Raw genomic sequence first — 25,135 nt, forward strand, 5'->3', positions numbered from 1 at the left:
CATCACTTACACATATATTATATACAGTGTAAATAATAATGTATATAGTGCAATGTTAAAGTATAATACTTATACTGTTAAGTGTTAACTAATTACGTAAACATGTTTAGCTGCAGCTACACGAATATATATATCATATTAATATTAAATGACAAGACGTATAATTGATTCAAGGAAATCATGTCCAATATACACTATATAGGTAGTCTTATATATACATACATGTAAATAATATGTAATACGCGTGTATTATATTTCTCTTAAGAAAACACTCATATTTTCTTGTCGTAGGTACTTCAATATCGTTTATTAGTCGGATAGGTAGGTACCTACCAACAGTATATACATTATTTGTATTATTATTAATATTATTGTAAAGTGTCTGATAACACATGTTGAAAAATCACCCTTTTGACGTAGGTAAACCGTGTTAGATCACTCTATTTAACGATTTATTTACACATAATAAGATTAATTAATTAATACTTCTTGTAAACTATAGTCGAGTTTTCCATTTTGCATATTTATATAATATTGTTACTACATTGTTTTCAGAATATTCTTCTTTATTCTTTCTCTGTTTCCGTTAGGTAGGAACTTACCTATATTTATATTATAATATATTATGTACCAATAGTTTTACGAACACAAAAACAATTCAAAAATAACAAGATTAGGTATATTATGCAAAATAAGCGGACTATGCCAAGTAAATACTTCAAATATATGTGTAGAGGCTTTTTTAAAATGTAACCAATATTTTCGATATAATATGCAATAATAATAAAAAGATTACCTAAGTCGCAAGTTGCAGAAGAAATGGAATAATGATAAAAAAAAAACTCAACGCGAAGGTGAATTTCTATTGTAGTTCTAATTATTAAAAACCGGGGAATTTGTTCGTACCTATAGTAGGTGTGGAGTGTACTTCGCCATTGAGTAGGTCTCTGCTGTAGTGGATGAGTTTAATTTAAATTAAATAATAAATCATTGCCCACGAAAAATGGTTCTGAGCGGTTTGTCGGCCCATATATTTCTGAGCATATAGGCGAAGGTATAAAGGTTTCGTCAATATAACCGACGTACCGTAGGTAATGTGTAAATAGCTTAATATTAATTTAAATATTTTGAAAATTTTACTGTGAATAGTAAAGAAAACTTTTAAGACCCTATGAAGAAATATTTTTTTAATTAGATACAACACGTTATTTATCATATTTAATAGATATTATATAGGTATCCAATATGTCGTCGTAACTAGAATTTAAAATGTTTAAAAATTGTGTAATTATATTTTTGAGTTTTTAAATTTAGGAAAAAACAACTTATTCGATGAAATTAATTAATTGAATATAAAATCAAAATCGATCAAGTGTTTGAGGGAAATTTAATCAATTTAATGTAAACACAATATTAACTATATTAAATTTAATATAAATTAATAATGTGCATACCTATATATATTTACAATAACGGGAAATTCGTATAAAATATTTATACAATATACACGCGTATAATTAACAAATTAATCGTTTTATCTCTAAATATATATATTTGTTTTATTTAATTTTTTATCTAATTTAATATCAAAAATGATTACTAGGCCTCACTGAGTTTAAACTCGTGTGGAGGCCTAGGAGTTATCTTTTTATTATTATCATGCATTATTATACATTTAACATTATATATATATATATAACATTATATATTTTTTCTTCTTATAATCAACTAAAGCACACAATAAACAATCAAGATAAAAATTCAAAATATAAAATAAAACAGTAAAAAAAAAACAAACAAATTGAATAAAAATATAAATGTACAAAGAAAATTTTTTAATTATTATATACATATATAGGTGTTTATAACTTATAAGCATGTATAATTTTCAAGTATCTACTATTTAATACAAATACGTATTTCAATTGCGTCTTTGATTTTTCGGCTAGTATCCCATATAGTGCGTAAATCGTTGTATGCTTAGAAAAATAAACGAAGGTACTGCACTACTGCAGATAGGTTATATAAACGTGGGTAGGTACAGCTTGGTGTATTATAACTATAATTATATTATACTGTTTTAAATTTTAAGTGCTCATAGAAACTTGAGCTGCCAGATTTTATCAAAATAATTAATGTAAAATAAACAATAGAATACTGTATAATATGTTCTTATTGTTAATATCATCGTGATTGGTGAAATTAATGTGCTTCTTTCAAATTTCAACGTGTTAAATTGTTTTTCAATAATCATATTTGATATGTATTATAAAAAGTAATAGGTATATTACTATTTAGTCGTATGTTCTATATAATAACATGAATGTTAAGGTTACAAATTACAATTTACTATACTATAGTAACCAAACCACAACCTATATATTATTTTAGTATAGGTAATATACCTAGGTATAATTCATATTTGTGTATAACTCGTACCTACTTATTCATTGGATAAATATAAATTCATAATTTAAATAGTTATTATATATTATTACGAAGCCGTTTATCTATTAGTATTATACTATTATTAATACTTTTGTTTTTTCTACAACAGTAATACATATAATTTATTGCTAGCCCTTAGCTATAAACATTATATGTTGGACAAATTCAAAAATGAACGCCAATTTGCCAATTATGCGCGTGGTTTAAAAAACCTTTGTTACGATTTGCCACCAAAAGCCATCTATATAGACTATGCGAGAATGGACTATATTGATTATATTTCTGTGTGTCACCATACATTTAGTGTGAAATGTGAACCACTATACAAAATACTGTTTACAGCGTAGAACTAAATGAAACAGTTAAAAAAATCAAACACTGGACCATAATAAGATCTTGTATAATACGAGGAGTCACACATTCCCACCCAGGGGACCGATTCAGAAAAGAAATCGAAAACAGATGCTTACAATCGGCCGAAAACTGTTTGGTATAATGTTCGACCTTTATGACAGTAATAAACGTATACATAAAACGTACACAAACAAGAACCATTTTTGAACAAATCTATAGCCGTCTTATTTGATAAATAAGGGTCCAACATGAGTAATAAATTATTTGCATTTATTTTATTGTTAACATATTTTTTAACCTATGGATTTTTTAACTTACTCCACAGTTATACAACACTATAATATTATATATTATACACGACATTTTATCTGCGTTTTCTAGTCACAGTTTTCATATTTATTATTTTTTTATCATTAAAACGTAGGCCCAACATTACAAGTTGCAACTTGCAGTAGTACCTATAGGCTATAGATATATCATGTAATATGTAAACCATGTAGTACAATATAGTTCCTATATATAATTAATAATTATATATGTATATTGTATACACGTTATAATAATAAGAATTATATTTTCAAGGATTTACAAATTTTCAATTAAGCTAATTACCAAAAAAGAAGTAGGAATTCAAATTAGCTTGTCTCGCTTGCACCGATCCCAACCGAGCTATATAGATTAATTATTCAGATATATTCTATAGTTAGTGGAACAAAGGAAATCGAGGCAACGTTACGAGTAGAGCGAGCTCAGAGGTCAAGAACTCTGAAATTCATAAATTGGAGGAGAAAATGATGAGCATCAATACTCAATTATCTACTGTACCACAGTTTATTGAAGAATGATATTATATATGTCACGAGCAAGTCATCGATGCGCAAGATATTGAATATTCTTCAGCTTATGGAGCACCGGGACACCGGGTATTATTTTTAATTTATTTGGCAAGTTGGTCGTTGACACGTTTTATTATATACTATAAATCATAATATAATATTATCATTTATCTGCATTGGTAGTACTACACTATTTTGTTAATGTGTATACTAGAGTACTAGACCAATCTAGTTGTTTATCATCTTAACATTAGCTATAGGTACTAATTAATAATTATTGTAAACTAATATTATAATATATTTTAGCTGTAGCGATTACCCAAACTGAAGTCTATACAAGCATAAACACACAAATAATGTACATGCAATCGGTCAAAGCAGATGTTATTCCTGGTTAAATATTAATATATATTTTTTGTACCGCATGGTCGCATGTATAATATTATGACGAATATGAGCAATATAATAATTAAACAAGTGATATTATGTCTATGCCACATAATAATAAAATGTTATGGATAATATAGTACAAACATATTATTGTATCTGCTTTTTGATATTTTTATTTTTACTTGTTTTCGTTGTGAAAATAAAAACAAACTATAACTATAATACAATAACATAATATTATATTGAAATTACATAGGTATTAAACATAGGTATTACTTAAAAACATTTCTAATTCTATATCCTTACCTTTATCAATTATATATAATAAATCTCTACAAACTGGTGTATATCCTCATAATTTTAAAAAATGTATTGTAGTTCCATTATTTAAAGGGGGTGATAAATTATTACCTGGAAATTATCGGCCTATATCATTATCTATAACTCTCTCAAAAATCTTTGAAAAATGCATCAAAAGCAGAATGTTTGATTTTTTTAAATAAAAATAAATTTTTTTCTATGCGACAATTTGGGTTTAGACCAGGGTTATCCACTACGGATGCTCTTTTTAATGTTGATAACTTTATAAGAAAAAATATTGATAAAAATTATAAAGTTATGGGTATTTTCCTTGATATACATAAAGCGTTTGATTGTGTTGATCATAATTTATTACTATTAAAATTAGAAAACGCAGGTATTCGTGGTCTGCCAAATAATTTATTAAAATCCTTTCTAAGCAATAGAACCCAAAAAGTTAAACTTAATGATCATTATAGTGACACTTTGAAAATATCCTGTGGAGTGCCACAAGGCACAGTACTAGGTCCTTTATTATTCATAATTTTTATAAATGATCTTCTAAATATAAAAACAAATTTTAATACAGAAATATTAAGTTTTGCTGATGATACATCAATTTTAATATCAGAACGAACTATAGATACCTTGTATTCTGAAGCAAATAAAACCCTAGATAATATTAAAATTTGGTTTTGCAAAAACAAACTAAAATTAAATTTATCGAAATCTAAATTCATTTTTTTCAATACACAAGATAATAACATTGTAGATACAAACATTATAAAGGTTCATTCTTCAGAATGTAATTCAATTTTGATTAATAAATGTACTCCTAAATGTATTATACTTGAACAAGTAAAAGAATTAAAATATCTTGGCTTAATTATTGATTACAGACTAAAATGGAATAGTCATATTAATTATGTAAACAATATTATAATATACGTAAATTCTTTTTCATATTTAAAGATACAAGATATATTTTTAATAAATCATATAAAAGAATAATTTTCTTATCCTTAGTACAGTCAATTTATTCGTATGGTATCTCAATATGGGGAGGAACATTTAATATTCATTTATCTAGATTAATAACTACTATAAATTGAATTATTAAATATTTATTAAATTTATCTATGCAGACTAATACTAAATTTATATATAATGAATTAAAAGTTAATAATTTTAATTTTATTTTAAATTTATCTACTCTTATTGTACTTTACAAACATAAACATTTAATTCCCTTCCTAGATCATGATCATGATAGAAGATACAGTAATAATATTAATATAAGTCTACCCATTTATAATAAAGTATTTGGTCAAAAAAGTGTTTTGTATAAGGGTCTAAAACTATGTCAAAAATTAAACATTAATGTAAACGATTTTTCTAGTTTGAAGTCATTCAGATGGCATGTTTTACATCTGAATTTAAATTTATAGTTTTTTCTTTTTTCCCTTTTATCCATACCGTCTTGTTAACATAATAATTATCATTGTTTTTTATTTTTATTTTACTCTAATTATATTTAGTTACAGTTTATTTTATAAGCAATTTTACTTAATGTAATATTTTAAATCTCATTTATTATTAAGAATTAAGATAAAGACCGCTCCCCCAGCACAAGCTAGGCTTATAGGGGGAAGCGCAATGTATATAAACTTAAGTATTTTTAAAATGTATAAAATTTTCATTGTTGCAATAAATATATTATTATTATTATTATTATTATTATTATAATATACAATTTAATATTATATTATTGGTGTCTTAAAAACCTAGTATAGATAAGTTTTTTACGGAAAGTCGATAGATATGCAATAACACTTGTGTTGTAGGCATATTATAGGTACACAAAAATCGCGAGTAAAACGTCACTCGACGATAACGACGTCTGAGGTTCTACTCTTCATATTATTTTAATAATATTATAACATACGTTCGCGGGATAATCTATCAACAACTTTCGTGTGTAATGTGTATTAGGTACGATCCTATGACGTTTATATATTATTATTATTATAATAATTATCTTCATCATTAGTACCTACAACAACTGTGAATATTATAATGACGAGCCAGAGATTAAAGCGTTATCGCAGTCACGATTTGTTCAACCTGATCGATGTGGTTATAAAAATTGAACGCGTCGCGTGTTCTTTTTGCATTCTTCTCGCGAAACCGCCGCCACCGAAAAGAACGCGCGCAAACTATCCGCTACCAAAGTTTTAGAGTACCTAAGCGCCATCAATTATTTGTATCCACATTTGTATTTTTTTTTATCGCACATAGGGTCTTCGCGTATCACCGAAGCAGCATTATAATATTCATACCGTTTCACCGCCTTCGTCCAAAATGTTGAACAAAATATCCGTTGTGGAAATGAAACTGGTAAGCAAATCACGACGTCGAATTATGCGTAATAGTATTGTGTTAGTGCAGTTTTCCAAAAAAAAATTATTAACGTCTCAAAATTCCCCAACAGTCATATTTTTGTCGTCTATTAATTTTTAAGTTGTTATAGCTTTACGAATATAAATAGTATTAGGGATATGTGGGTTCTCGAACCTTTACAGGTACTCAAAAAATTATAATCAAGTTTTGACGTTTGTTTATTATTAGCTGCAGATTAATTTTAACTTTTTTTGTCAAGTAAATGCCACTGTTCTGAGTTTTGTAAATCTCAATATCACATTAACGATACCTGGTTATGTAATAATATTTATTTTACTTTTTTGACTTAAGTTTTAAGAACTATGATGTTGTGTTATAAATTATAATTATTATAACTTATATATACATTATACGCTTACCTTGGTGTGACGAAAAACTTATAATATATAGGTAATAGCGGTGTCTATATTATACAGATCATAATTTTATCCTGCACCGATAGTATATTTTTTTTAATTTATAGATAAATGTAATTTTGTTAATGTTTGATACGATCGTTATCGCACCGTTTAAAGTGCACTTTTTTTTTTAAGGGAGTTTAATCTGTAACGTTTTAGAAATAGTTATATTTTTATTTTGTTTGGTGCAAGAATAAAGGCCAATGTTGCATTTTGATAAAATTGAGATTATTTGACCGATGTGATTATATAAAAATGGATAGATTTTAAAATTATATTTCCCAACAACCAAACTATGGTTAGTTTTTGATATTGGCCTTTCTTGCGCTAAGTCATCAAGTTATATTATTTATTTGTGTTTATACGTTTTATGCAGTTCTTCACGACCAGCGTTATGTCGTTTCAACAGTTCATCATCGGTGGGGTGTACGGATTTTCAGCAGTCATACTGCCGCAGCTCGAACTGCCCGATGCTTTCGTCAAAGTCGACGCCGACCAAGCGTCCTGGATAGGTATGTATTAACTCGTAGAGACGCCCCTCACAATAAAATGTAATTTTTCGACAACTGCATCCAAAAACATTCGTGTACCGATCCAATAATACTATTAGTATAAGAATTAAATTATCGTTAGTATACTCACCAAATTTTAAAACTGTAGTATATTTGGATACACTTATCATAAGTTATAAATTATAATATAGTAAGTACTAAATATTAAATACTAAATACGTATACACTATAAATATAGTTGCAGCCATTAATAATGTCCTCTTCAGACAAGTTAAAAATAATAATAAAAAAAATTCTAAAAGAAATTTCTAATTTTGAGTTTTGACTCCCCATTGGGAGGGGAGTCCCCAAAATATAAACTAGAGGTAATTTTCCATCAGAAATTTTCCTATGAAGTTGAAGATCGGAAAATTTTTTCTACTATAAAAAGCACCTTTCGGTAGGTAGTTCAGAGTTCATGACACAATAAAACCCAATATACACATCAATGTAAAAACATATATACATTCATCTCTGAGTCTAATATTATTTTGGGGGACTAAGCCCATGTAATATTTATATAATATTATGTCGTGATATAAGTGACGGATACTATGAGAATATAATATTATGTATTGTGAACTATAATCGGTTTGGGTTTTTTGCAGCAAGTCTTCCTCTCCTGCTATCCCCCATCGGTTCGCTGGTGTTCGGCTATTTGTCCGACAGGTTCGGTCGGAAGTTATCGCTACAGCTTACGTACGTACCCCTGCTAATCAGCTGGTCACTGCTCAGCAACGCCGAGAGCTTGAAAGACATTTATATCGGCAGACTGTTGACAGGACTGGCTACAGGTGAGTGCGTATTACTATAAAGTAATTTAATACAGACGATAATATTATAGTCGTAATGAAATGACTTGACACTTGACGAGCCTCTAACGACATTGTTTGTGAGTCATAAGTTCATAAGCCTACTCATTATATTTTGGTTGGCTTGCTAATATATTGCAATTATTACTAATTTAGTGAACGGATATAATAATGTCATATTAGCATGTATACATAATACTCATAATAGGTACCTCTCAAAATAATAATGAGCTAAACGATTTTTAACGGGGATTCCCTGTAAACACTATATACATAATATCTATATACTGTTATAGTATTATATACCTGAAAGTTTTTACTATTTATTTTCTCATTAGGGTTAATATTTGAAATAACTAATTAGTCAATGATAACTACTTCTTCACCAATGTAAAATGTTATGTTCCACCAGTCTCTTTTTAACATAGGCGTGTGCACCCGCAGCAGCAGATGCAGTCCCTGAAGTACCTTAACTTTTTTGAGCAGCCGTGGCTACCAAATACCGAATTATGGGCCTCAATGAATTTTTACCTCCATAAAATCATATTTATACAAATTATATACAATGTACATCGTGCATTATAATTAGTTAATATAATACCCACTTACTATTTTTGTATACTTTTTAGAAAATTTTTAGAAACGTTTCTACAGCTCCTTCACCATCATCATAGAAATGTTGGTTTTAAATGAGATTTATTTCCCCAATGATTAGCATATAGAACAGCCACCCCCTCTAAAATTATAAAAAATCTAAATTCTGCATATTTTTTCTGTTCCACAATAATTAGCAATATTAGCATTAAATAGCATGTAAACAGCGTGAATTTACGTAACCTAATTTGAAGACGTACTGCCCGAAGAAATCGAAAATGTGCCCGAATAATCTCATGCTGTCCCTGTAACTAGAGTCTGCGCACGTTTAGCCCTCTTATAGTCTTATAATAACCTCTATCCCGGTCACCTTTGCGGTGCACGTGATGTCCTGTCTGTTCTAGCCATTTACTACTGTATACTTAGGAAATCATACACACGCACAGTTGTTGTACTTCAGTGCTCATGCAGATATGTATTATTATATTGGTAATAACTTACTAATAGCCAGTGTAGGTAGTAGTTAGATTATTATAAAATATGCTCTCGTTTGTCTTCGTTCGAACCTTCTCGATAACTGGTCCTCCTCGAAGGAACATGAAACTGAGAAACATTTCGGATCCCAACAAATATTTCTTCGTCACCTATTGTCGCATTATATAAATATGAGACCGTGTTTCATACGCACATGTCAGTGGCATAATGATATTTATTATGTTCAACGAAGATTGTGCGGCGACGGCGTTGTCCCTGTGTATAAAATATTATATAATAGCGGCCTCCGGATGCTCGGAATTGCGGGTAAACCGCATATAAAGTGAGAATTCATATACAGACCTGCTGTTGTTCTTTTGGGTCAAACGAGCACGTTTTTCCTTTTCGCGACGAAAACGAAATCGTTATATATATTTGTAGTAGGTATATATCGTTTATTCGTAGGTAGTGCGCAGCTCTCGGGTCTGTAGGCACATTATATTATGATTTATTATTAGGCGATAAACAAAATAATATATAATATTATATCCGATTCGCCTCTCGCCCGTACATCAAAGCAGAGCTCAATATATTATATATATTGTCCGATGACATATACATAGGTATATATCATGTACATAATAATTATATATATATAGTCAAGACACCGCATGTCGGGAGGATACAAATCCCGATTGGGGCACGTATAATACTTAGACGACGTATATATGACGACCTCTACATTATTTGTGTGCCATATAATTTATAGGCGTGTACGGATACATCCGTAATCCGACGGGTCGGATTATTTTATTATTACATATTATTATTATTATTGTTGGAGGACGACTTGTAATACGAAGTCACAATAAGTATTGTTGTACGCAGCCGATACGTGAGAGATTTGCGGCACTGTATAATATAGAGTATATACTATAATACAACAAAATAATAATAATATATGATAAATATAACGGGATGTCGGGATACCCACTACCCAGTACCTATAAATTATAATATATTATTATATTTCATTGTGAGAAGATCGGATGACGCTTGTCACTATTGTTATTGTACCTATTGTATTATATATATATTACACGCGACGATAATCCGTTTGCTCAGCATATCGCTGCGTACTGATAGTTCAGGACCTTAACTTAAGGAGAAATCTATATATATACCTATAGGTATCCACCCTGTATGTTATAATTACAACTAAATACAACATGTAAGTACGTCAGTTGAGTACCTATATATTTTAGTTACGATTGGTCGGGTGGTGAGTGGATTGCGCCCTCGTAGAAATTATTTTCTATAGCAGTGATGTTTTCATAAGTAATTTTTAAATTTGTCTAATTTATATAAGTAAAAATTGAGGGTGGCTCTTCACGCATCGATCATGGAGTCGGAAGGTCACATTAATAAACTATAAATACGCTTAACTTTTTGAATATCTCACCAAAATGAAAATGTCGATAGCAACAATATAGAACAACGCCACAACGGTAATAATATAAAACTCATCCGTGTCGTGTTTCAGGTACCGGCGGCGTGATCTACGTATACATAGCCGAGACGAGCCCGACTAACAGCCGGCCCTTTTTCCTGTTGATCTACACACTGTTCGTGGGCTTGGGTCTGATGACGTCCGCGATCTTGGGCGCGCTGTTACACTGGCGCACGGTGGCAGCCGTGTACGCCGTGATGTGCGTGATCGGTTTCGTCGCGCCGTTCTTCGTGCCGTCCACGCCCATGTGGCTGCGGTCCCGGAAGCGGGAAGAGGAGGCCCGACTGGCCGAGAAGTGGTTCGGGTTCCAGCTGGACCGCATCGATGACCTACCAACGCTGCCACCACCGCCTTGCGCATCTGCGGCCATGGCCACGTTGACTCGGGCCGACTCGACGGTTGGCGCGATCATGGAAACGAACGTGAGCTGCTGGGGCACGTACACCTCACCCACCGTCTGGAAGCCCATGCTCGCCTCCTTCGCGTTCTTCTGCTGCCAACAAGCGTCCGGGTTCTACGTGCTGCTGTTCTACTCGGTGGACGTGATGCGCGACTGCCGCGTGTCCATCGACGGCATGACCGCCGCCGTGTACCTGTGCGCCGCCCGACTGGCTGGGACCATTGTCAGCCTCATGTTTCAATCGGCGCGCAAGCGCACGCTAACTACCGTCTCGGGGCTGGGCATGTGCGTGTCCTTGTCCACCGTGGTCGGTTACCTGTACGCGTTCGACGGCGTGTCCGCCCCGCCAGCTACCGACTTGCTGATCGTGCCGTTCATGTTCTACGTGTTCTTCGCCATGTTCGCCGTGCTGCCGTTACCGTGGAGCGCGTGCGGTGAGATGTTCCCAATGGCCGTCAAGGGGACCATAAACGGTGTGATGTACTCGTGCGGTTACGAGCTCATGTTCGGTGCCATCAAGGTGTACCCGATGCTGGTACACATGTTCGGCATCCGGGCTGTGTGGACAGGGTGCGCGTGCACGTGCTTCATCACCTCACTGTTCGGTGCGTTCGTCCTGCCCGAGACCACTGGCAAGACGCTAAACGAGATTACCGACGGGTTCAGGTCGTCCAGTGACAAGGCCCGCAAGAAGATAGTCAAGCCTCAAATACCCTAGACACGACCCCACTGCAGCTTCACAGCCGGTTTTAAAGTATTATTTTAGTCATCGTCGTCGTCGTTTTAATTACTTAGTTCTGTAGCCGGCATTTCAAAAAATAATATTATAATAGAGTTCAAATTGCCTATTCTACACAATCAAACTGTAGAAACGGTGAATATTTAAAAATATATTTTTTACTTTGGTATGAGCACGACAAGTGACGACGACGCGTCACCGCAATACTATTTGATATCTAATACACGATTGTGTCATAACAACAATAAATGCATCACGTCTGATTTAAAATATAATTATTATCGTATTCCACGTAATGACTACATATATTTTCTTCCCCGATACCGACCAGGTCAGTGTACATAATAACGCGTTGTAGTTGGGTACAATACTAAATTGTTCCATTTTTTACAATTTAATGTAATAATAAAAGTACGTCTGTAAGTCTGTTTTATATCCATGTAAATAATATTTAAAATATCGTATACAGTGTACCATATATTATGTATATATAAGTGTAAGTATTTTTTGTAGTAAATAATATAATGATTGTGTAATTAATATGCGTGCGTAGTGTTCAGTGCTACTTTTAAATAACATTTTGTAAAGCAATTAATATTTTTTCATGTAAATTATAGCTTTTAACGAAATATAATATAATATATATATATTCTGTAATTTATTAGTGTAATATAATTTTATATATTTATTATAAAATTATGTCTATGTACGTATATAGGTACTATTTTAGAGGTGGTATACGTTCTTGCGATATATTGATTTTTGTTTTTATATTTACATATTATGTTGTATGTAGATTTTCATTAAACTGACGTACCTACGCTTGAGCTTATTTTTCATCAAGCTTTACAAATTAAAAATACAGTTGACGTTACAGATATCTTATACTGCAATAAACCAACATTACAATTTAAAGTTATAGCATATAGATTAAAATCATAGGCGCAAATAGGGAGGGGGCTTTAAGGGCTAATCCCCCCAAAAATGTCCACAGCCCTCTCAAACATTTCCTACATTTTGTTTTAAGCTTATTCAATATTATCAAAGTAAGGCCCTATATTGGCCGCACCAAATCTCAAACGCTATTTGTGCCTATGATTAAAATTGATTTCTATATGTGAATTTAAGTCGTGGTCCGTGAAAAATTTGACCTATTATTATATTATAATACGGGCAAGGAAATGTGTGGAAGCTACGCTAAGTGTACATAGTTAATTTCAATGTTATATATTTCTTTACATATAAGATTGCTCTAATATATTAACTAAACATCCATATATATTTGGTAGGTATACAAGGTACCTATATATAGATTATAGGTTAGGTACCTATTACCTACGTTATTCAAGCATATACAACTAAATCAAATCTATATAAAGTATTAAGTGTTTTATAATAATAAATTGTTGACAGTTGTTACTGGAATAATGAAAATTTGAACTATTTTAATTTACAATATCACTATTCGATATTAAATTTTGTGTAAGTAGTAAAAATTTTCACTCAAAATTTAAAAAAAACAACTATAACATGATACTAAATAATTTTAAATTCATCATATCAGTATATAAATCATACAAGCTCACTTCTTATTTAGTTATATTATAGTCTCACATTAATCAATATCGAATACTAATAAATTTCTATTTTAATAAAAATTGAGTTAATATACCTAATAAATTATAGACAGATTCATTTGCAGGATTTTGTATGGATAATCGCTAAAGGATGGATGGATCAGCAGCTGGGTATATTAATATAATCAATAACATATAATATACTGTTTGTCGGATTTTAATATGATATAATATTATGGTTGAACAATGGTGAAAAAACTTTAATATATATAAATGGCAGTCGCAATTTACACAAGTAAAATTGAAATTCCGCAGGTTTTCTTTGTTTTGCATACAATTCGTATATTAGCCATATCGATTTACAGCCAGTGTACGGCCAGAGCATAATATCATATTATAGCATACATATACAATTAATAATATTAAAATCGTTAATAATTTAAAAAAATAAAAATAAAAAACTGCAGCCCTGCGGCAGGTGTTACAGCGACGGCGGGTATTGTACGATATAATATGAAAAGAAATGTTTAGTCTTTGTTCACATAATATTAACTTGACGTTTTTACAATCGATGTCGTTTAAAAACTTAAATCTTATGAAAAAAAAAAAATACAATAATAATAGTACACATACAAAAAAAGGAACTATTGGGCTGTTAAACACATTCACAAATACTTCAGATAGTTATGTACATGTGCCTCAAAGTTTGATCGCGTGATGTTGTTTTGTTTTTTGTGTTGGGAAAAGGAGGTAAAAACCCCGCGTTTGCAGAAATCACAGGACGTGTAATAATATTTCAATGATACACAAATAAAACTTTGCTTTGCACACATATCATAATCGAAATCCTTATATAGGCGCATATACAACAAATGCGTTTTAAAAAAAAAAAAATTACCTAATAATAATATAATAATATAATAATAATAATAATGATAATAATAAAAATAAATTATAGTTGGCACTGTGCGTGTATATATAATATATATATAAACGCCGGCGAGCGTACAACCGCGAACATGAATGTTGTAATGGATTTATTTTGTATTGTTTCTTTATAATTTGATCGATTGGATAGGGAAAAAAGGAATCTATATAGTTTTTGGGAAAAAAGCTTTTTGTTGATGTCGCCGACCCGGTTGGTCCAGTGCAGCGCAGCAAACATGCTCGTAAAAAACACAAACATGTAATGTATATGTATACAATATGTAAGTATATACCTAATAATATATGATAATGTTGTGACAATTAATTACAGGATGAAAAGGAATTGAACGGATTTTTTCGTTGTTCTCTCTCTCTCACACACACACACACCTTCTCTCAAACGATGTAATAGTCGTAGTGATGATAATGATGGTGTTCGTGTATGTGATGATGGATCTTCTTGGACGCCAATTTGGCGCGTTTGTACCGCTGATGATCGATGTTTTTGGTTTGCTCTTGAGCGGCGGCGGCTGCGGTGGTAGTGGTGGCCGCGGTCGCGGCCGCGGCCGCGTCCTTCGACTGTTGCAGTTTGCTACCGCTGACTACCGCGGTGGTCCGGTGGTGCTGGCGGGAGTGACCCGACGAATACTTGACCCCGTGGTGCTCCTCGGCCGTTACATCGTTACTGTACAACTGGTGCCGCTGACTTCTGACGTTCTTGAGGTGTTCGTGCTGTCGGTGCTGCTGCTGGAGATGGTGGTGGTGTTGGTGCGAAGGCACGTGCGCCACCGGTTCGAAGTCGTACGGGCTCCACGCTACCTTGGCCGGCTGGGCTCCGGTCTGGCGACGCTTCGTCCGTGGTCTGTGATAAACGACCTCCGCCGGCTTTTCGGATTTCCTGTAAACATAAAAAATAAATGGTTTTAAAAATGTTTTAATATTATAATGCCGAACACTCGTGGTGCGTGTATAAATAATAGTTAATAGGTCGATATAATATTATTAAACTACTGATTTGCATATTTCTCCGAGTCGATTGTTTATAATAAAAAATATCTATAGCCGAGTGACCTAGTGTGCACACTGCACAGCGTTGAATAGAATAGTGTACTTTTGGTTAAATATTAAATTATTTCCATCTCGACTAAAATGTTAGTTTTGCTACATCAAACGCTGCATTATACGCATGGCACATTAAAAAAACCCACTAAGTAGGTACTCTAAATTAACGGAAGTGTGCATAGGACCTTATTTTAAGGGAAAAAATGTGTTTCGATAAAATTTATGTTTAAAAAACAAACATATTAATACTATAATATAGTAATATATTAATAATAATATATTTAAGTATTTCGGTAAACATGTAGTCTACTTATTTTGGATATGTTTTCGGATCTTAATACGTATAGTATGTCGTTAAAGTCCAACAACTCTAGTATAACGTATAGCTGGCGATACTATCTAATATTATGAATTATGATGATAACGTTATCGGATGCCGGTAATATTTTGTAGGTATGTACATAATATGCATAGTAATATGATCTATTACGGCGTTTTGTTGGACACAAATCCGCGGGCTCTGCTGCAGTGCGAGAACAGTTCACGGCGATAGATATTTTTCGACTTCCGGTTCCGGAAGAAGCGGTGAAATTTATCATTTTAAATTTCAAAACCGTCTATAAATAATAATATTGTATTTACGCCCTCGAAACTCCGCGGGTACATACGCGCACGGGCGTCATCTTTCGTCGTCACGTGTGCCGGCTCGCTTTGGAGAGTGTCGGATTTGGACCGAGTCCAATGCACACACACATGCGTGCACACACATTGTGTGTGCCGGCGAAACGTTTACAATACGTTATTAAAAAGATAGGTATATAATATTATTATAATCGTCCGGCGATCTATATAGAGGTATACACGCGGAATTCCTTTTTCGCGACCCGACGAACGGTTATTATGTATACAGCGTGCGTGCTGCACATAATATATACCGGTCGGCCTCGCTTGCGTAGTATAACTGTATACAACAATATATTATTATTATTGTATATGCGGCGTACATACATTATAAATTATAATAAACGGGCGACGACGACGTTATGATTTTATTTACTAGCGCCGCCGCCGCGGGGTTTGAGCGCGTAATCTCTACTGGCCCGTTCGCATAGTTTTGATTTATTTACAATAATATAATAATATTATGTACATCGCGCGATTACGTATTGTGAAAAATGAGTGCCGCCACTAGTCGGGAAATATGTATTAGTCAGACTGATCGACTAATAAAATTCGTACGATAAATTAATACGCGCGTGCCATCAAATTTCCGAAAGTCTGTCGATAACGGATCATAATACCTAGTTAATAATACCACAACCGACAATCGTGAATCGAAATATGGCATTATAATAATATTATTTTAATTATTTGTTATTATATTATTACAGTCGCTATAAAATTCTAACTGTCGAATTAGTATTATTATAAATTATATTATACGAATCAATCAGTTGCAAAAGATATTACCTATACTATATGGTAAGTTCATTTTCACAAAATCGATATTTCGCCATAGTTTAAACAATAATTGGTCATCTCATAGAAAACTGTAAAAACACGTTTTAAAACGCTGACCTATTAACATTCGATTTAATTTCCAATGTAAGAGTGAGGTAAGTACCAATAGTATGTAAATAATAGTTTCAAGTAATTTCAACTATGTTTTTATTTACTGTTGTGTTTGGACGTAACTAGTTAGGTACTAGATATTATTATTGTTATTATCCACATCACCTATAACATTTACATTTGCATACAGCTATACATTTTTTGCAACTGGTCGACTCATATAATAAACGATTGCATGACGTCACATACCTTTGATTTTGAAAACTCAAGTTTTCCGCCAGACTCCTCTGCACCATTTCGATCAGTTGTTCGCGCCTATACCGCTGTGCGCCCAGCTTGGCACTTCTGTGGTGCGGCAGCCAGGATCCCTTGGCACCATCGTAAACTGAAGGATAGCCTGACTGCTCCAATAGAGTCGCATCGTCGACACTCCCATATTCGGTAGTGTCTATCCTGCCACGATGTCTGTCCGACTTGGTCTTGCGCTCGCGGCTGCTCTGGTGGCCACGGTACGGCGTACCCGTCGTCGTGCCGTCCACGACCACCGCCACCGATTGTCTGATGTTGAGCGTCACTTTGACAGTTCGCTGGCCCCGCGCCGAGAATTTCAACGTCGTACCGTACATGGACTCGAGTATTTTCGTAGCTAGTCCTTCGACATCCTGCGGTAGCATAATATATAAAAATCGTTATTAAATATACTATATAATATGATGGCAATACGGAGACGAGTACGACATTATAAAAAATTTAAGAAAACCAAAAATAATAATAATAATAATGGATTTGACGGTTTGCCAAGAGCGAAGGTTCAAACGTCCCCAATGGGATTTCGAGGAATTACATAATATTATATTTAATATATATTACTATTAACTGACAATGTGTCCGAGAAACAGTGAAATGTGTCTTAATTGGAAGATCAAAGGCGGACGAGCAAAAACAAAGAGATTCCGTTGTTGTCGCGCCTATATGAGAAGTTTCACAGACGGTTTGAGTGGACTACTTTGATTGCGTTGCCAAACATCAGAAGGAACGATTTGTTATTTTTAAATGCGTTCCATTTAGAATCTTTTAAGTCAGGGCGGTGGACTATATACTATAATGTGTTTATTATTTTGAGGGTATATAAAATCGTAACGTACCTACCGCATGTTAGATAATTTAGGTATACCTTATGTTGCATTCAGAGTATATATTATAATAAAATTGTTGTAAGTATATAAACAATATTTACGGATTCATACAGTGGTGGCAATGTGACATAACATGATTTTTAAGGAGGGTTTTACGACCAAAATACAAAAAAATCGTGTGTAAAATGTGTAACTATCAGATAAACGAAACAAATAATTTTAGGGTTGATTTGAACCCGGAAAACCATCATGCCACTCCCTGTAGAATACGTGATAACATTGTGTACATATTATAACATAATATATTAATATAGAAAGGGAGATTTACGTGTTTGGTGATTTTTCCATGACCGTCGGTGTCGGAGAAGGTGTACTGAAACTCGTGTTTGATGGGTATTCCATCCAGCGATACGCAGCAATCGTATACCTGTTTTTTTTTTATAAAGAAATCCTTTTAGATTTAAAAACTTTAAATATTCAAAACATTACAATATTTAATACGTATGGACGGAATACTCACGTCGTTAGGTAGCTGTGGCGGCGACGGCGAAACTTGTGAAGTAGGTGGTGGCGGTGGCAACATCGGACGCTGGTGTGGGGGTGCGGCGGCGTTAATGAATTCATCGTCAGCAATTACCGAGGAGGTATAAGCGTAATTGATGGTCTTCGAACTGGCCGAATCAATTAACGTTTCCATGCTACCAGTTTTCGTGTCCAGGATACCTGCGAAATCGGGAAGTGGGGAAAAAAATGTCAATTAAAATCCACTTAAAGACATTAACATAATTTACAAATTTACGTGCGCGTATATATACGGTATGTATAATGCATAGGTATATATAGAGTGGCGGTTTTTAATTAAAAATATTTAATAACTAGAATCTGGTATTACATCTCCGCCGCTTACAACCAGCAGGATGCGGTGAAACACATCATCAAAAAAGCGGCAGCGGCGTGTATATATACGCTTTTGTTTAGTTTTAAATTTTTTTTCCACCGTTTTCATTCTCTCCCGCTCAGAGGAAACGCTACGCGGTTTAGGGTAAGAACCAGTTCTGTTCTATTCGACCCGTGCTTGCTGCAGTGCGAGTACAATATATATAAAACATACATCGAGTATTCGAGTGGCACACGGGTGGGGATAGCAAGTCGGACGAGGACAATACGACTGTAATGAGTGTGGTGTACATAATAATATGACGTGCCTATTATTATATTATTATATTCGCGAGACCGGAGAATTAAAGGTAGGTTGATGAAAACGAAGCAGGAATACGATTATATAATATGTATAATAATTATTATAATATTAATATAATATAATGTGCCCCAAACCCGACTACGACATATGTATGTTTTGTTCCTTTCCCTAAATATTAATCATGTTACACATGGTTGACGTACAGTGTAGCGTCTTTAATGTATCAATGTATATAGTATATTAATTTCGTCTTGACACCATTCAGTCATCGCGAAATCGTGTGCTCATATTATTATTATTATTATAATGTATAGGTATATGATTATGAATAATACGGGAGAGTGTATTATTGAGTAAGAAAAAATAATGCACACGTTCAAAACGAAAAGATTGCTAGAAAGGGATGCAGGGGTTTGCTGGGGCGGAAAAGAAATAGACAGATGGAGAGAGCGAGCTGTGAGAGGTGAGAGTGCGGTGGCGAGTGGCGACGACGACGACGACGATGATAATATTATAGAGGCGCACACACGCACGAAAGAACAACCACACGGCACAACAACAACACACACACACACACACACACAAACGCGCGCGGTCGAGGAAACGAAACCGGTTTGGTTGTCGGCGACGTAGACCGGAGGAGGCGAGAGCGGCGAACGTTTGATACGTACCGCCGAGCACATCCATCCATCCATCTTCTCTCCCGCAGCCGGAGCCGAAGCCGCCGCGGCCGATTCAACTCGCATCATACACACACACACACACACACACAAACGCCGTTTCTACCGAATAAAAAACATAACAGAACAATAGACGCACAAACTAGAATAATATTATATTATTTTATTATATATATATGCATATGTTGTAATATACGGTGTGCCGTGTGCGCGCGCCAGAGTAATTTTTTTCTCGATCATTTTCGTGCCGACTCCGCTAGCCTAGGTCACGACGATGAAGATTGGTTAAAATACGGTTACCTAAAATGATATTATAATATATTACTGCAATACGTTACCACTGCTGGGCTTGCATGCGCAATTGACACGCGTACGTCAAACGTAATATTATCATAATAGTGGTCGAGAAGAGGGGACGGGGTTTTATGCGCGCGACCTTCGAGAGATATCTTTTCTTCTATTTAGCCGTTGGTGGGGGTGGAGGGAAAATAGACGAAAAAAAAAATAATATATATAATATTATTCGATCCCGATTATTATTATTACGATTTTTTTCGGAACCGGATTTCTATAATATGCTAATAACACGTTTTCATAGTATTGTTCTGTCCCGCGCGCGCGCGCGAACGACGGCGTTACAATCATCTACGGGCAACGGACCGAATATAAGTGTGAGTATGTGTGTGTGAGTCTGAGCGAGAGGGTAGGACGACCGTGTGAGAAGGAGAGAGAGACGAACAACATGCGGCAACAACGTTTCAGAAGAGATCCTTGGTTGAGATATATAATCTTGGCCTTGACTCTTGGCTACAAAGAGTACCGACAAGGCGGAGCCGCCGACATAACATTAGTCGCCGGCCGGCTGGTCGGTAATATTCTTTTTTTTCTTTCCTTATATATACCATATATATATATTTTTCCCCCTCGTATATATTCCAACGCACGCATAACACATGACACGTCATTATTTTATATTATATTATATACTTTTTTTTTTTTTTTTGGAGGATAAAAACCGCTCGGACTTATCGTGGTCGTCAATCCCCGGAGATTGTAAAACGCGGTCGCGCGTCCGCGTACTGTGGCCACGACGAATAAGTAATAACTGAAAAAAAGACCGACGCGTCTATCCTACCTACATAACGTCATATTATGTATTATATTATACGGATACACCTCGTCGTCCTAGTCTTCGACCGGCTAGGAAATATTTATTGTTGCTTATTATGCTTTCACGAATTCCAGACGCGTACCTCCCCAAACCTACATTAGGAAATCCGAAAAAAGAATCAAACATATCCGCGAAGGGTGGTTGGTGGACGGCCGAAGGAGCTGATGTTTTTCGGGCTCGTAACGTCATTATTATTATTGTATGATATATGCGTATAATGTATATTGGCCTACTGCGGTGTAAACACGGTAGCGATTAATTTTAGCTCTGGTCGACGACTAAATAACACGTGTTTGCAGCCGCCGCGAAGAATTGGCACCAAAACGACGCGCGGACCTCACGACACCGACGTCCTTGAACCCGTAAAAAATAATAATAATATTATATCATAATATGTATATCCTAATGTAATTAAGTATTGAGTAATAATATAATATCACATCGTCGATAACGCCAAACACAAACATTAATGTTATTATCATCGTTCTAAATAATAATAATTACATTCTACGCGCGCGGTCAATACGTGGCCGTCCGTATCGCAGAGGTAAAAAAAGAAGGGGGAAAAAGGACGCACGGAATGCGCGCCCCAAGAGGCAAGAATGCGGCGGACAACGAAAAGGGCCCGAAACGATTTCGGGAACTCGATCCCCGCGCCACCTCCCTGCCGACCAATTTGAGTGGTGGGTGCCGTGCACGCCGTCGACGCGACCGTCGGCACGTCGTATCGGTTACAAACAAGCGCGCACACACACGCGCACACGAAATGACTGTAAGGCGGCGCGGAGAGACGATGATGACCGTTGTAACGTTGTTTATTGGGCCGGTTCTCGGAATGTCGGCAGATAAAAACCAAACGGTGCGCGCGAGGCCCGTCCGAGTTCCAAGAAGTACGGCCGACCGACCGACGATGACCGGCCGCGTATATTACACAATACAAAAATACCAAATACGCACACGCATACATCGTCTATAGCCGATTATAGGGCCCGTTTCACTGTTGCGTTTTAGTTTACATTGTCCAAGTTCGAACACGCCACTCCGATGAATGATATACGCGCGCAAGAGTGAGACAGAAGACTATATTATCCGCTCGACATCGAAAGTCTCGCTATGGTGGACAACGTCCGCGTGCAATAGATTTCCCACTTCGGCACAGCCCTTTCGCCACGATTTTCGTGCGCGCATACACCGGACTTGACAATGGGCGATGTATACTATACGAGTAGGTACATCGTATATGAGTATAATACAATATAGCGCGGAGAAATTAAACACAAACACGAAAGCCGGACGGCGGCGGCAGACTTCCGGAGTGGCAACCGTGGTGGAGGGGTAGGGGGAGAGAGAGAGAGAGAGAGAGAGTGAGACTGCAGAGAACGACGGATGAAGAGGGCAAATACACTATACATAATCTAAAACATGTAAACAAAAAGGCGTGGGTCGCCGTCGCATAAGGGGACCCGCCGATATACATGCGGCGCTGCACCACCCACAAACATTCCGTGTTTGTTCCTTCACCGAGTGTGTGTGTGTGCATGTGCGTGTGCGTCTTCGGTATAAATCTATGCCGGGACCCGATTCACAATCACGGGAGACCCGGGGCGCGCGGCATCACAATGGTGCGAGCCAGCTGGATACTGCGGCAGCGGGAGCGATGGAAAACATTATATTATATTATATTATTATTGTTGTTGTTGTTGTGCGAAAGGACCGTACAGGGGGGTGGTGAGGGGTGACGTCGGCGGCAGAAAGAAAAAAATCCCATTTCCAAGGAAACACGCGGGCCCCTCTGAATTCCTTTGCAGCAGAGATGAAAAAACCGCAGGTCTAACGTGCCGTCTCTGCAGCTCTTCTCTCTTGTATTGTTGTATAATAATAATAATAATAATAATAATAATAATAATAATAATATAAAACGATGTGTGTACAATACTATGCAAGTATGCAATGGATCGATCGCGCTGCAAGTTACACACGACGGAATTGAATTGATTCGTGATCGACGAAACCATATTATACGACGACAATACGACAAAGACAGCTGAGGAAGAGGAGGAGGCACGGACTCCCCGCCGAGTGCTGGCGTTTTTTTCGTCATTAATTTTTTTGTATTACGTTAGAAATCTGAGCAAATTAATGCGACGGTTGCATTTTTCGCGGCGGCGTCGGTGGCTTTTCGTCTCGTCCGTTACGCTGCACACGCATCGCGTCGAGTCTTCCGCCGCGGTAGTGGTTAGTGGTAGTGGTTCATCGACCCTCGACGGCAATTTGCCGCTGACCGTTGGCGGCGATTGCGTGTCACAACAATCGTGCGCGCCAAATAAAACATACTCACACGCGTTGTATATAGTAATAATAATAATAATAATACATGAGACATAGGTTCTCGTGTTGTACAACCCGTGTATATACAATGACATATCGATACTTATGTATAGTATAAAATACCTATACTATATAATTAAACGACAAAGTTATATTACATTTTAGTTAAACGAAATCGTACACGTCCGCTGCTGGTGAAACTTTAAGCGAGGCGCCTTTTCGGTCCCGCGTAGTATACGTCCTACGCGGTGCATTTTTTCGCCGCGGCATCCCCCGTAACCCGTTATATAATGAAGCTTTACTGCGTCGATGACGAGATAATAAACAGAGCCGGCGGCGGAAACAACCGTTAAACAAGTGTCATAAAACGTGTGAGTACTTAACGAGTGAGGGGTAAGTGCCTATAACCTATACTCTGTAATATATATATTATAGTAAGAACATTTAGAACGTGCGTCGTATGGATCGTCGCGCGCGAGATGGAGACTATATTATTATATACCTCCATAAACCTACCGGAAATATCCCACGCGATGTACGAAACACGTCGACGGTAATAAAAAAAACAGTAATAAATAATAATGTTTACCTGTAGAATATTTTCGTATCCATTTTAGCCATTCCATTTTTTTGGCCAGTCCCATGAAGACGGTAACTGTGGCGCGAACCAAATAGAAAAATGTCTTAATAAAAAAGATTAATTAACGACGACAGAAGAAAACCTCTCGTCATTGGTTCGAAACGAAAGTCACGAATAAAAAAAAAAACACTTCAAAAGTAAAACGTTTGAAAATATTAAAAACGAACGATAAAACCCGGCTTAAGAGAACGCATACACGGCTCGCGACGAGGCGAACACACGCCAAACAACGCACACGCTATACTCGATCGAATGCTGACGGGCGACTGCCGTTGTAGTGCCGTTGCGGCGGCAGTGGCGTCGGCACATCGGCAAGGCGACCGTCTATATAGTACGGCATGACACACACTCGCTCATCCTTGGGGCCTCGTCGGACCGTCGCCGTCGCCGCCGCCGTACGGAATGCCTGCCTGCCAACCCTCCCCCCCGCCCGCCTTCCAGCCGATAATACTGTGACGGCCGTTCCGGGGGCCCCGCGCGAGCGTTCTTTGAAACGATACCGCGCGCGCGCGCACATGTGTGCGTAGGTACATATTATATACCTAGTCTGTGTGCGTGTTATTTTCTCGGTCCAT

At 35.7% G+C, this 25,135-nt stretch overlaps 2 protein-coding genes across 2 annotated transcripts; one reads left to right on the forward strand and one right to left on the reverse strand.

Moving 5' to 3' along the window:
* The first annotated feature begins 6,463 nt into the window (after nucleotides 1-6,463).
* LOC100569360 (facilitated trehalose transporter Tret1) lies at nucleotides 6,464-13,087 on the forward strand. Its single transcript, XM_003244786.4, has 4 exons — nucleotides 6,464-6,725; nucleotides 7,563-7,698; nucleotides 8,346-8,531; nucleotides 11,161-13,087. The coding sequence occupies exons 1-4, from the start codon at nucleotides 6,690-6,692 to the stop codon at nucleotides 12,243-12,245; spliced, it is 1,443 nt and encodes a 480-aa protein (XP_003244834.1). The 5' UTR covers nucleotides 6,464-6,689; the 3' UTR covers nucleotides 12,246-13,087.
* Nucleotides 13,088-14,044: 957 nt separating this feature from the next.
* On the reverse strand, nucleotides 14,045-24,947 carry LOC100161337 (protein naked cuticle homolog 2-like). Its single transcript, XM_001952154.5, has 5 exons — nucleotides 24,510-24,947; nucleotides 19,061-19,263; nucleotides 18,869-18,967; nucleotides 17,654-18,066; nucleotides 14,045-15,668 (listed from the first exon to the last, which is right to left on the reverse strand). Exons 1-5 carry the CDS (start codon nucleotides 24,562-24,564, stop codon nucleotides 15,167-15,169), a joined length of 1,272 nt encoding a protein of 423 aa, XP_001952189.2. The 5' UTR covers nucleotides 24,565-24,947; the 3' UTR covers nucleotides 14,045-15,166.
* Between the last annotated feature and the right edge of the window lie 188 nt (nucleotides 24,948-25,135).

This window comes from Acyrthosiphon pisum, chromosome A1 (assembly GCF_005508785.2).
Source record: "Acyrthosiphon pisum isolate AL4f chromosome A1, pea_aphid_22Mar2018_4r6ur, whole genome shotgun sequence".
NCBI classification, from domain to species: Eukaryota; Metazoa; Arthropoda; class Insecta; order Hemiptera; family Aphididae; genus Acyrthosiphon; species Acyrthosiphon pisum.